Genomic DNA, 15,006 nt, shown 5'->3' on the forward strand with positions numbered 1-15,006 from the left:
ATGATCATTATAAAGTCTCAAAATTAACAACACTAATGTTAATGATCACTCTAAAGTCTTAAAATTAGCAACACTAATGTTAATGATCATTATAAAGTCTCAAAATTAACAACACTAATGTTTGCATCAAATTTTTGCTGATGATACAAACTATGTATAATAATAATATAAGTTAAAAATTTCGGGTACAAATAAACTTTCATTCAATATTGATAAAATTAAATAGACACTCTTCCATCCAAGTTATCAAAAAAAATTTACTTCCAAGTGATGTGGTATTCTTTTATTGATAACATTTAAATAAATAAAAGTAAGGTCTCCAAAATTTCTAAGTATTATTACAGATAAATATCTATCGCGGAAGATTCACGTCAAACGCTTACGCAGCAAGATTGCAAAAAGTATTGGGGTTTTATATAAAGCAAGAAGCGTTTTAAATAAACATTTATTAACTCAACTACATTACTCTCTGTCATATTAATTATGCTAAAATTGCTTGGGGTAGTACCAATAAAAAAAAATTGAAGTCTCTTTTTTGTCAACAAAAGCATATTGCACGTCTTATAAATTTTGAAAATCGTCTTACTCAAAGCCTCTCTTATTTAGAATGAATATTCTTAATATATCAATTAAATGTTTTTAATACTCTTCGTTTTATATGTAAAATGTAAAGCCAACTTATCTTTACCTTCCTTTCTTAATTTATATTCTTTAAATATATATACATATATATATATATATATATATATATATATATATATATATATATATATATATATATATATATATATATATATTCTTTAAGAAACGATAATTTTATTAAGCAACAAGTTTTCCAAAAAAACTTTGGTAATCTTGCATTTTTTTTCGTAGAATTTTTTTAAGGAACCAAGTAGTTTTAAAAAACTTTGATTTTTTTTATGAGTGAAATTATTATTTGTTCGAAAGAACAAAGAAATAATTTTTTCAATTGAAAATATACTTATATACTTTTTTTATAATAATATAATATATTGTTTAAAAATATTTACAATTTATATAAAGTAATTAATTTCTAAAAATTGTTTTTAAAACTAATTAACTTATTTAAAACTAATATTTTTGTACTGTGTGGTACTTAAAAAAACATTCTCCCTAATGAAGAGGCACTTTGCAAAACTCGCACATAAAGCACGTTAAACTTTTTTTTTTATGCGTAGCACAGACCCGCAATTGTTTTTGAGGGTGCTTTTTTAGGCCACTAATTGTAACTATTTTCACAATTTTATGTTTTTTGGCATCCAATAGTCTGTGTGGTAAATCTCTTCTTGTGAGTGTAGATGCAGACGTACTTGGTACTGGATCATCCGAATTATCAACAGCTTTACTTATCCAATCTTCGGCAACATCGAGTAGAAAGTTTTTATAACTTTTTTTTGAGTTGTTATTTAAAGTTTTGAGTACTCTGAATGCATTAAATAGAGCGCCATTTAGCATGAATATGACTGTCCTCTTTCTCTATTTTTTTGTACGCCTTACGATTGAGTAATATGACAAGTATTGGTCAGCGCGGTCGACACCTTTCATATACTTATTGTAATCGACAACACATATCGGCTTCCAAATTTTCTGCTTGGTATTCCAGTCAACATTTGCGCTTTCGACAATACTTGCGGAATGATTTGTTGTTATCATTCTTACGGGTCTTTTTGATTGCCAGCTATGCAATAGAATGTCTTTTCGGCGACGGAACATGGTTTCGTCTTTTTTTAAATTTGCATTTTTTAGGCATTCAGGAAGGCCACTATTCTTGCGTATCGTACCGCAGCTTCGAAATTTGTGTTGCAACAAGACATTGCTTGTTTCGACACTATTATAGTAATTGTCCATGTAGACATGGTGCCACAAGTTTTCGTATGGCTGCAAAAGTTGCAGAGCTGTCTCTTGAAGACGACTGCCATCACCAGCATATATTTTGAAATTGCAAATATATCCACTCTTTGCTTCACAGACCATTCGTATGAGCAGCCCATATTTGTGGGTTGTAGATGCGTTGTACACTTTGAATAATAATCGACCTCGCCACGGCATAATACTTTCGTCTAATGATAATTATCGTTGCGGCTTATAAACATTCTCAAATTTGGGTAAGAAATACTCTATAATTGGACAAATTTTTTTAAGCCGGTCTCTTTCATTTTGATTGTTTGAATTGTTGGAAAAATGCCAAGAATACCATATTTGGCAAAAACGATCACGACTCATTACTTCCGCAAAAATTGGGGTTGCAATTGCTCTTTCTGTTGACCAATATTCATCCCTAGTATCTTTGCGAACTTTGCCCATAAGAAGAAGTAATGCCAACATTTTTTTTAATTTTACAGAAGAAACGTCTTTCCATTTTATACTTTTTGCGCTGTCCTTAAACCTGTCAATATTTTGTTGATGGTAACGATTAGTTTCTTTGGCCTTGTAATCGAATAAATCATCTCCTATAAAAAGTTGAACAACTTCAGCTACACTTTTTGAATCACTTGGTATCACAACAACGCCACTTTGTCCTAAAAACTGTTCTATAATTGGAGGATTGTCATATTCTGACCACTCCACTTCTTCATTCTCACTTTCTTAAGAATCGCTTGGCGGTATGGGTAAAGTCCTACGTCTTCTAGGATGAAAAAAGTCCTCATCACTTTCACACTCGCTTTCAACTTCTGCAATATCGGCATCATTTGCAATTTGCGATAAATTGTCTGCGTAAACTTCACTGTCACTACCATTATCAGAATCCATTTTTTGCGACAAAAATTTTTGTAATAAAAAAATATTTAAAAAAAGATGTTCGATCGTCAAAAGCTCAATCAAAACTGTCTGAAATATTTTTAAAATATCCGTTTAACATTCCTTAATTAATGAATGTTTATATAAAAGAGAAAACGATAAGAGATTGCTTAGTCTATGCATATAAATTATGAGCAATCGGAATGTAAACAATAACATAACAAAACTGATGATTTTTTCGTTATCTTTATTATGTAAACAAATGTTAAAGAAATTACGTTGAAGAGTCTGAAGAGTCTAAACGAAAAAGTACGAGCTAGTCTTATCAGTTTCATATGTAAACCAATCGAGTAAAATTACTTTGTGCCGCTTTTAAAGTAAATTCATTCAAACGGGTAAAAATACCCGACCCGCTAATAGACAGCAGTCCACAAAGCAGGTATTTTTACCCGCCCCGCTTGTAACGTGTATACAACTGTATTACGTGTATATAACTGTATTACGTGTATACAACTGTATTACGTGTATGCAACTGTATTACGTGTATACAACTGTATTATTGTAACGTGTATACAGCTCGTAATACAACTGTATTACAAAATGTATATGCTTTAAAAGTAATTTAAATTCGGAATGTAAAAGTAATGTAAAGACCATGTGGTCTCCTATCCGTGATTAATTTTATTCATACGATAGACATATTTTTTACCGAATTTTATTTTTATTTCAATTAATAGCATTGTATTAAGAACTATTAAATATTAAATTAAGTTTTGTAACAAAACAAAAACAAAACAAAAAATTACAAAAATATTGAAGAAAAAATAAAAATAAAAAAGTCAATAACAATTCATATAAAAAACAAGAATTAAAAAAAAAAATTATAAAAATAATAATAATGATGCATAGATACATGTGTATGGATGCATATCTTCAAATGTTTATGTATTATTAGAGGTTAATCATACTTGGGCAAAGGTTTGGCATTTTTTTGTCGGCGGAATCGTAAACGCTCATATATTTTGTAACTTAATTTAAAATAACCTTTGGACAATCTGGAAGTATATTGGAAATAGGGTTGAAATCTTCCGGGAAATTTCTCTCAAAATTTCTGGAAACTTTTCGAATTTTTTACAGCAATAAACTTTATAGTTATTATATACCCAGAGCGACGCTTCTTACAAATCTTATTAAGATTTCTTATTAAGAACCCTAATAAGGTTAGTAAGGCTTGCAAGACATGCAAGAAAACTAATAAGATCTTATTAAGATTTGTAACTTTACGTGCGATTTCTTAGTAAGATTTGTAAGAAATGTAAGATTTTAATAAGATTTGTAAATTATATCATCATTTCATAGTAAGATTTTCAAGTTATAATATGAATTCTTAGTAAGATTTGTAAGATCTTATAAGATTAATTTGTAGTTATTCCGACCCTACTAAATTCCACTCATATTTTTGCGTAGAGGTAGAATATTCTATCGCAAAAATATGAGTAGAATTTAATAGGGTCGGAATAATTTCAAAATAATCTTATAAGATCTTTTTGTCGTATGGTCATTTGAGATCGTATGGAATAGTCTTTTATAAGCAATTTATTGTGGTATATATTATATATTATATATTACATTATATAACATATAATATATTACATGTTATATAATGTAATATTATATAACATATAACATATGTTATATAACATTACATTGTATAACATATATTATTTTATTAATTAAAATTTTTTTAAGTACTTAATAGTTTTATTTATTAGCATATCCTAACAACTAAAAGTTAATTATTAGCATATGCTAAAGTATCTTAAAATGGCTTTTTTAATTTTTCAACTGCTACACGAAATTGTTTGGAGTATCTTTCTTTAGCTTTATTACCAGTATAATTTATTTTTAGATCGAGAAAAACTTTTAACTTTCTGCACCGAGTTATATCATGCAAAATTAGTATTGTTTTATGACAGTTCCTAACCAACAATGATGCATAGACCAACACCCTCCTAAATCTATAGTTTAAAGAAAGAAAAATGATTACATTTATTTTTTATTTAACTTTTATTAATAACTACTCAAGACTAAGACTAATACTCAAGAGTCTTGACTCTTTAGCATTGTTGAAGACTATACAGGAAATACAAGTTTCACAAATTTGTATATCTCGTAGAACTAAATTGTGTATTTACGTCCTTTTCATCATGCACTGGTGTTTAACTATTATTTCTGTCATTATACAAAAAAACTAGTAGGCACAACTGAGGTGTTTTGAATATAACTAACAATACAGGAACCAACTAACAGTCATATGTAACACATATAAGACTAAAGTAATCAAACACAAAATGCAGTTTTTATTAAAATTAAAAACATGAACAAATGTGGGTTTTGTAGGCTCTGAAGTCTAAATAGAATACTTAATAACTTACAACTGTTTTTTACTTCTCCAAGTGTTCCAGGGTATAGAAGATATTGATTTTCTAAAACAAATTTATTTAGTACAATAACTTCTACATTATCTTTATACGTAATTTGGAAATCAAATATTGCATTTTTTTATTTAAATATGGAAAATAATTATTTTAAATTGATTGTGATTGCACAGTTGTTAGAATATGGGCAATGTACTTTTTCTTATACAACTTTTAAAAAATTCAATATAATAAGTAAAATGTAATCTTAGTCTGTAAAATATTATTATTAGAAAGCAGATACCGTAAAATCGTTGAAGTTCGGTCACCATGTAACTTCGGTCAATTAAGAAAAAATATAAAAAAAGGCATGCAAAACTCAAGCTTTATAAAATTATTTTTTCTTGAATAATATTTGTTATTACTTTCGTAAATATAAATCTATAAAAAATAATATTAATGTTTATTTGCAACCTGCTCAAAAAATTCTTCAGCGAAACAACTATTCAAAAAAGGCATTCTATTAAAATCTAAAATAAGCAAAGTATTAAAAAAATGATCAAATTTAACTTGAGTATTATTAAGAATCACCAAATTAATTATAATTACAAAAAAAAATTGTTTTTTGAATGTTACTTTTTTTATGAAAACTAGTTAAATATTAAAATACTCTAACTTCGTTCATTCATTGAAAAACAACGAAGGAGACAATTAGCAGGAATGTTGTAAAACAGGGGTGGGGAACCTGCGGCCCCCAGACATTCTTTGTGCGGCCCCGAAATGTAAAATTAAGAACTTAAATTTTTTTTTTAATATTTTAGAGAAAAAAATGAAATTTAAAAAATTACTTTATTTTTACATTTTAGTTATAGTAAAGTGTATGAATGCTAGTGTTAATTAAGGAAAGAAATTGTTTAACTTGGCAAAGCTGGTACAGTAGTAATTGATTGACAAAAATAACAACAAAACAAAACAAAATGAATAAATAAAAACACCGTACGGATTTTTTTTTTGTGACAGTAGAAATCAATGGACTGTAAGTTTTTGTATTATAATGTATATCATGGTTTTATATTTATGTCTAGTTTTTCAATTAGTGTCAAAATGTCAGTTCTACCTAAAAAAGCAAGAACAGTGCAAGAGGAAAATTGGTCTTTTAATGAAAAATGGGAGGAAGATTACTTTATGATTCCAACCAAGGATAAAATGCTTTGCTTGTTGTGTGACCTCACAATTGCTACTTTGAAGAATGCTACTGCAAAGAGACATTATGAAAACATTTATAAGGATCAATAATGCATTAGAAAAACTAAAGTCTCAAAAGAGCAAACAAAAGCAGACATTTTCAATTGTTCAAGAACATGGAAATAGAGCAACTGAAGCAACATATAAATTGCTGTCATTCTTGGCGAAGGAGGAAACCATAAAGTGATATTGAAACCTTGAAGGCTTGCCTCATTGAAGCAGTGTCATTTATGGATCCAGACAAAGTGGATAAGTATAAGCAGCTTCCGCTTTCTCGGCGAACAATTAAGGACCGTCAGCATGAGCTTGCTACAAATAGTTCTGAGCAATTAATCTCAATATGTCAAATAGAGGACGCATATTATTTAATTGCTTTAGATGAGTCCACTCATGTGACTGATTCTGCCCAACTTCTGTTATTTATTCGGGTTATAACTGTAGACTTCAAAAGTTATGAAGAGTTGTTTGCTTTAGCAACACTAAAAGGAAAAACACAAGGCTGTGATATATTTGCAGCTTTCAAAGAAAAAATTTGTCTGGCTCAACTTCAGTTGAAAAATCTAGTCAGAATTTGTTCTGATGGAGCTCTTTCAATGCGTGGAAAAAATGAAGGGTTCATTGCTTTCCTGAAAAAATAATTGCCTGATCCAGATTGTCTGATTACATTTCATTGTATTCTCCATCAGCAAAGTCTTTGTGCAAAAGCTGCTACTTTGGATGACACATTAAAAAAAGTTATAGGGATTGTAAATTATATACGGGCGAATTCTTCACGCCATCGACAGTTTCAAAACCTTCTGCAATGTGATTAGGAAACATATTCTGTGGATCTTCCTTACTATTCCAAAGTTCGTTGGCTGTCACAAGGGTTAGTACTGCAAAAATTGCTTGAGCTTCCAAAACAAATTGAGGAGTTTTTTACAAGTCAAAAGGAGATCCGTGAGCTTTCTAATCCAAAATTTTGTAGAGATGCTGCATTCCTCTGCGATCTGATGGCAAAGCATAACATGCTGAATAGTTCATTGCAAGGTAAAACTAAATCAATCTATGAAATGTGGCAACAGATTTAGGCATTCAAGAAAAAACTTTTTTTTCTCAAAGATGTTATTTCTAAGTCAAGTTTATTAACAGAACATTTCCCAGAGCCCACAAAAATTATTCTTGAACAAAAAAATGAGAAAAGGTTGGAAAATAAATATCAAGATATAAAACAGTCCTGGATTCTTTGATTGCAGAATTTAATGACAGGTTTAAAGACTTCGAAGAACATAATGAAACACTGAAACTAGCTTTTTAGCCTCATCTTGTTGAAATTTCAACAACTCCAGAATATTTACAGATGGAATTGATTGAGCTTTCTGATGACAGTATCCTAAAATCTCTCTTTGACAACAAGAAGGATCCATTGGAAATTTGGAAAACTGCAATTGAGTCTTCAAAACTCCGTCAAATTGCCAGGCGTCTTCTGAGCTGCTATGGTACAACCTACTGCTGTGAATCTTCGTTTTCACACATGACATTTATCAAGTCTTGTTTAAGGTCACAGTTGACCGATGAGCATCTGGAAGACCAAATAAAGTTTAAAACTACGAAGATATAGCCAAATAATCAAGTTCTGGTTCAAAAGAAACAGAATCAGAAAAGTCATTGATAACTTTTGGGATACATGATACATTAAGAAATATTGTGATACATACGTTAAGAAATATTGTGATACAAGATGCTTTAAGAAATATAACATTAGTACGAGTACTATACACCAAATTTGCATATTTATTAGTGCGGCCCCCAAACATTTTTTTAAGGGTCATGTGGCCCCCAAGCTTAGAAAGGTTGCCCACCCCTGTTGTAAAATGTTATTATGTTAAAAACGCTTTATTATTTATCAAAATTCCATACAAGCAGCATACTTCTCAGCCACTCAAGTGACATTACATCCATTTGTTGCCTACTTCAACGCGACTAATGACTTAACATCAAAATTTTACTGCATACTGTCAAACTCCATGGATCATAACCATGTTGCTGTTCACTCATTCCTTAAAGAACTATTACCAAAAGTCAAATCACTGATTTTAGCATTTAAATAAATTGATTATTTCAGTGATGGATCAGCTGCACAATACAAAAATCGGTGAGTAATTTATAATACCTATAATAAAAGGCTTATGAACAACCTCAGTAAAGTTGTACTGCATACATTTCTACAATTTTAGATACAACTTAGTGAATCTTGCAAACCACAAACACGGTTTTGGTGTAGAAGCCTCCTGGAAATTTTTTGCCACAAGCCATGGCAAAAATTTATGCAATGGTATTGGAGGTACTTTGAAAAGAGTGTTTTCTAAGTTATCACTCCAGGGACACCTTCTTAATAATGCTGAAAGAATTATGAACTGTTGTATTGATAAGATTAAAGGAATAGAGTAAGTACTTTACACTCACTAACTGTATTTTATTTTTAATCTCTAACATTGTTAAAGTTCAACTTCAAACATATCATGAATATTTGTTCAAATAAAAAAATAATTCTGAAATAAAAAAATAAACGATAAAAAATAAATAATTAAAAAATAGTAATGAATGAAAAAGTATGAAAAATAAATAGTAAAAATGATAGAGTAATAAACAAATATAATTTTTAATTTCAGATTCGTCTAGAAATAATAGCAATAACAATAAACAGGTAGCATACATTTTTGTAATTTGTTCCTTTTTGAAATTTCAGAAAAACCAAAGTATGGGAAAATATCTCCTTTTGTATCCAACACATTGACTGACATAAGGTGAGGCAATATATATCCCGATAAAGTATGAGAAATAAATTATTAGTAAACTATTTACAATCGTCAATAATCATCATGACTTTGACTAGTTTAGTTGCTGATCATTTTTTAAATAAAACATTAAGTGCAATGTATTAATTTATGAATTTAAGCAGATATTCAGTCATATCTTAACATGTACAGTCATTTTATATTTAATAATCTAAGACATACATAATTTTATATTGAAGAAGATTGGTTTACTGTCTAATCTTTATTTTCATATATAAATTTACTTTTCAGCATGATTTCTGTTATTGGAACCTGTGACATCAGTTCAAGAAAATCTGGGGAAGCCGAAATTGCACCCTAAAACCACAAACAATAGCCAATTTTATATTTTTTGATTCTAATTAATGTATGCATGGCATCACTTACTTTTGTATTGATTTGTTAAATAAAAATGATTTATTGAAATAACAGTTTATGTAAAAATAATTTTAAAAACTAATTATGGTGGAGATTAGCGTGCTAAATTATAAGATTATGTCAAATATATAATGGCCTGTCATTTTTACATTTCACTGAATGAATAAAAGCTTTTCTTTGCTAAATAATATACTATATACGATTATTATTTGCTGTCATTTTTAGATTGGCATTATCAGAAAATTTTACTGACTAATTTAATTAAGCCCCAAATTTGTCGATTTTTATCATTGGCAATTTTTAACCATGTATATACTTTTTCTGTTAAACAATAAATGAAAATTTTTTCAATTTTAGTTCTACTTTTAGGGTAGGGATTATAGTTCTAAAAGTATATATAGTTTATTAAACATCAGAAAAAAGTTACAATGGTAAAAAAGTAGTACTTTTTTCAATTTAATGAAAATTGATCCACTTTTGTGTGCTGATTTTTTTTTTCTGAAATCAAATAAATAAGCTGCACCTTGTTTTTTATTTAGGCTAAGTTACATTTATTTAGTTAATAAAAAAATGTGAGTTTATTATATTACAGAAAAAAGTGATAAACGTATTAAAATGCCAAAAAATCTTTTAATGCCTATAATTTAGTAAAAGATAATGCAAATACATTGAAACTTTCAGATTTTTTATGTTTTATTATTATTAACTTAATTTTAAAAAAAGAGCAAAATTTGTGACATAGTGCCGCCAACTTAGATGGAAAATTGTTGAACTCTACCGAAATGACCCAATAACGTCATTTTTGTGTGCAACTTTGCAACCTTTTTTCTAACAAACTGTTATTTCACTAATGGTTTAATCTTTTGCAACTTTTTTTAGCAAGTGTCACTATATAGCGGTATTTGTAGAATTAGTGTATCTAAAACGTCTTTGACCTGGTCAATTTTTCATCGGTTAATTTAATTTATCAGCAATATTTTAGACAAATTTTCAAAGTTTTAGCACGTTTAGTAATATCAGCAATATTAAATTGCTGCTGAAGTAAGTTTTATACAAGTTGTCGCCGCTCAGAGCTCAATGCTTTGCAACCCATTGCATATATTATGTTTTAATTTTAAAATTACTGAAACAACTTCGAAAAATTATAAGATATGCTATTTTAAACAATTAACTATGACGCTAGTAGATAAATAAAATATCATGCACAACAATGCGTCAATCCATTTAATCCTACAGACTGTCAAAATTACATGTGAATATGAGTGAGCTTTAAACTTGACCAACATTTTTTGTATATGTTTGTAAAATTGTTTATTTCTAAGATAAATAATGAACAAAATTTTAATTTTATCTGCACATTTTATATGACTAACGTAAACACATTTTAAAATACAGTACCTCTCAACAATATGATTAATGTATACAAAAATTTTACATGACAATCTTATTTTAAGATTGTCATGTAAAATCGTGCTATAAATTTGACCAGTACTTTATGTATATTTATAACTTTTATAGCTATTTATAACTATGGATTTATATATATATATACACTTGGATATTTATACACTTGGATTAAAATAGTTGTTAAATATTAACAAGTTTATTAGCTGGATGATTTATATATATATATATATATATATATATATATATATATATATATATATATATATATATATATATATATATATATATATATATATATATATATATATATATATATATATATATATTAGGGTAATGACTTTTATACAACCTTGTTTTCCTGTATCATAATTTGATGAACTTTCATTTAAGATTAAATAAAATATTACATTCAAGGCGTTTTGATAAAAAACCCCACGCACAAAATGATTTTAAGAATTTTATTTATTAGCTTTTCGGCCAAATTTTTGAAGTCACTGTAAGCAGATACAAAATTGAAAACAAGCTGTAAAGTCACGTGCATATAACATTATATAGGATTATCAAACGCACAAGGAAGTCAAATATTCACGATAATGTCATTATAGTAGATGAAACTCAGTGGGAGGTTGTCCTTGTTGCGGCAGGAGTCGTGCCATTCTTGCATAACTTTGATGACACACTCGCAGCACTGGTTGCGTTGGCCAATGTTGATTGGAGAGTCATCTGTTTTTCAGTGGGTTTTTAAGCAGTGGAGAGCTTTTGGGTAGTCATTCAAAGTTTCAGATAGTTCTTCAAAATCTTTTACGCGGAACAATTGACTGCTGAACCATGGTCAACATTAGTACTTCTTAATTTTTAGAAATCGCTTATTAAAGGATTTTGGAAGCATGTTATTTTGATATTTAAACATGAATAACAAGTTTTGGAATAGGTTTAACTCATAGTCATTAAGAGCTTTAATTTCCCGGACTAACGGCTTGGAGTGGGCGTATTTATGCACATAACATATTTCTACTGGCTTGTTTTTGTCTAATATATATATTTTTTAATGTTGAAGAGCAAGTACTTGCCCAAGCAATATTATAAAAGTTTATGTAGCTTTGGATTAATGAGTAGTATAAATCTATTACCAATTAAAATGTTCATCAAACATTGTTCCTAAGATTTTAAGTGATGAAACTCTGTTTACTATATTGTTATTTATTATTAGGAAGTTGCAGAGGCAAGTCATCAGATTTTGATTGGTGATGAAATAAAATGTACTTAGTTTTACTGATATTAAAAGAGAGTTTTTTTGATTTAAACCATTCATTAAGGTTTTCCAGCTCACGATTTACTGTAAAGAAACTAATTAAACGTAATTTTTTGCAAATCAGTTTTATTTAAGTATAAGAACATAAATGCAAAAAATTAAATTGTAAACTTTTTGATTTTTTATTAATACAATGTTTTTTTTTTAGTTTCCTTTAGTTATGGGTTTTGAAATAGTACTTTTTTTTACTTTCTGCAGGGTTTTTTTGGTGTTCAGGGTTTTTTTGGTGTTCAATATATTAAACTTATTAAAAAAAGTACTTAGACCTTTTTTTACCTAATGTATTTTACTGATACTTTTTTTTACCATTTTTTACCATTTAATTTTTTACCATTTAAAAAAGTAAATTAAATTTTTTTTTTTTACTTTTTTGCATTAAAACTAATATGATAATAAGCTTAAAATGTCAAAGACTAGAACAAGTACTCTCAGCTTCTACGTATGTAGGAGGACTTGTTTGAAGAGCTTGGAAAAGTAAATCTAGGACCTAGCTTCGCTATATGCAAAAACAACCGTTTCCTTTTGAACAAGGTTTGTTTCAATTTCCTGATGGTCAAGTTTTATTTCATTGACTGATTGTTCAATAAAAAGTTTGAGTTGCTGAGCTAAATTTATTTCATTTTTGATACTTTTTACGTTATCAGTTATACTCAGGGCCATCCCGAAGTGGTCTTTCATGGGGGAGGGGGTGTTGTATGTATTTTTTTTTAATGTGAAAAAATTATCAATGAATATAAATTTAGTTAAGAATGGTAAAAAAAAATAAATAAAAGAATTTATTACATATGGCCTTGGTTGAATTTATTACATATGGCCATCAACTGCGGATGATGGGAATTATGGTAGAACGAATTTTATTCTTGTCATGGCGCAAAATATTTTTTAAATAGTCGAATCGGAATCGGATTAAGAAGTAGTTTTTCGCGTTTATCACTTATTAAGCTATTAAGTATCGTTAACGCTATATTATAACAGTTACCATAATAAAATTAAAATATATCACCGATCATTTGTAAAATAAAGCCTTCAGTGATCATTGTTGTCGATTTTTTTACTATGAAGTTTTAATTAAATTTTATTTAAAATTATTTTTTTAGTTCAGTTCCTGTATTAAAATTTTGAAATACAAGAAAATGCTCAAACTCAGATCGCAAACAAAGTTTTCAAAAATCAATGCTAACCCAGCAAACATGACAACGTTGAATCAACGTTGAAAACCGGTCGCAAAAGATGTTGCGGAAACGTTGACAAAGTAATCGATTTTGCAAAGATATGTAACGTTGTTTAATAGACGTTGATTAAATGTTATTGCGTAACGTTGAAACAACGTCACTAAATGACGTTACAAAAGCGTCGCAACTAAACGTTGAAAAAGCGTTACATAATAAGCGTTGAATAAACGTCGCAACTTAGCGTTGAAAAAACGTTACCTAAAAAGCGTTGCATAAACGCTGTTAAAGCAGTCTATTTTGCAAGGATTTGTAACGTTGTTAGTAAAACGTCAATTTAACGTGACTCAAAGACGTCGAGTGGAGGTTGAAATATAACGTTGAATCAACGCTTAAATGCGCTGTATAAAATATCGCAAAATATTATTAAACGTAATTAAACGTGGCTATAATATATATTGAATTGGCAAATAAAACTAAATTGTAAGTTGAACTCTGCCCTAGCAATATTTCCAAAATCAATTTTTAATACAAACAGTAATATACAATGATAAATATAAAAAAGCTTAACATATGCAATTTATAGATATATATATAAAAATATAAATATTTTCTTTAAAATTTATGTGTGTGAGTGTTTGCATATATATTTATGCAATATATAAAAATACAATTAACAGGATATCGTATCGATAGGCCATATCATTGAGATACAGAATCTAAATCAAAAAGCAAAACTTGTACCATTAGTAGTCTGAAAGCAAATGTAAAAAAAAAAATGTTATTAAATTAGTATAATTATTATTAAATTTTAAAAATAAAAATATATATATATATATACATATATATATATATATATATACATATATATATATATATATATATATATATATATATATATATATATATATATATATATATATATATATATATATAACTTATTTATATATATAATTTATAATTATAGGCTCAGGTATCACTCCATTGACTAGTTTTTAACTATATGAGTGACACCTAACCTTATTTATGTGAGTTTATAAATATTATTGTAAATTTTCATATTTTATGGTTAAATAAATGGATTATTATTATTATATATAAAATATATAGATAAATAAATTACATATATATAAATTATATATATATATGTATAAATTATATATATATATAAATTATATATATATATATATATATATATATATAAATATTTATATATATATATATACATATTTATTTATTTATTATATAGTAAACTCCCGGTTATTCGAAATGGCATTTATTAAAATTTTCTGCTTATTCAAAGCAATTTTTATTTCCTGTAAATTTTCTTTAACAAACTCATGCAAATGCTGTTATGCAGAAATGCAGTTATTCGAACCTGCAGTTGTTCAAAATTTCCGTTATTTGAAACAATTTTTGCTCCCCTTGAAGATAAAAAAACACATTAAAGGATCAAAAAATAAATAAAAAATGGACTATATTTTCAATCAAATGTAAAATAT

At 27.8% G+C, this 15,006-nt stretch overlaps 1 protein-coding gene, 1 long non-coding RNA gene and 1 pseudogene across 3 annotated transcripts in view; 1 reads left to right on the forward strand and 2 right to left on the reverse strand.

Moving 5' to 3' along the window:
* Nucleotides 1–1,497: 1,497 nt before the first annotated feature.
* On the reverse strand, nucleotides 1,498–2,772 carry LOC136087930 (piggyBac transposable element-derived protein 4-like; annotated as a pseudogene).
* Nucleotides 2,773–6,652: 3,880 nt separating this feature from the next.
* On the forward strand, nucleotides 6,653–7,060 carry LOC136087931 (protein FAM200C-like). The gene has a single exon (XM_065811559.1). The coding sequence runs from the start codon at nucleotides 6,653–6,655 to the stop codon at nucleotides 7,058–7,060; it is 408 nt and encodes a 135-aa protein (XP_065667631.1).
* A 6,671-nt stretch (nucleotides 7,061–13,731) lies between these two features.
* The window catches only part of LOC136089095 (uncharacterized), a 5,786-nt gene continuing 4,511 nt past the window's right edge, over nucleotides 13,732–15,006 (reverse strand). For both annotated transcript variants that reach the window (XR_010642797.1, XR_010642796.1), the window contains one exon: nucleotides 13,732–14,223. This is a non-coding gene — a long non-coding RNA (uncharacterized LOC136089095). The remainder of the gene's footprint in view (nucleotides 14,224–15,006) is intronic.

The sequence above is a fragment of the Hydra vulgaris genome, chromosome 12 (genome assembly GCF_038396675.1).
Source record: "Hydra vulgaris chromosome 12, alternate assembly HydraT2T_AEP".
In the NCBI taxonomy this organism is placed as follows: domain Eukaryota; kingdom Metazoa; phylum Cnidaria; class Hydrozoa; order Anthoathecata; family Hydridae; genus Hydra; species Hydra vulgaris.

Bases quoted from the DNA above. Each gene is read 5' to 3' on its own strand.
- LOC136087931 (XM_065811559.1), top strand. From the start codon at position 6,653: ATGGATCCAGACAAAGTGGATAAGTATAAGCAGCTTCCGCTTTCTCGG.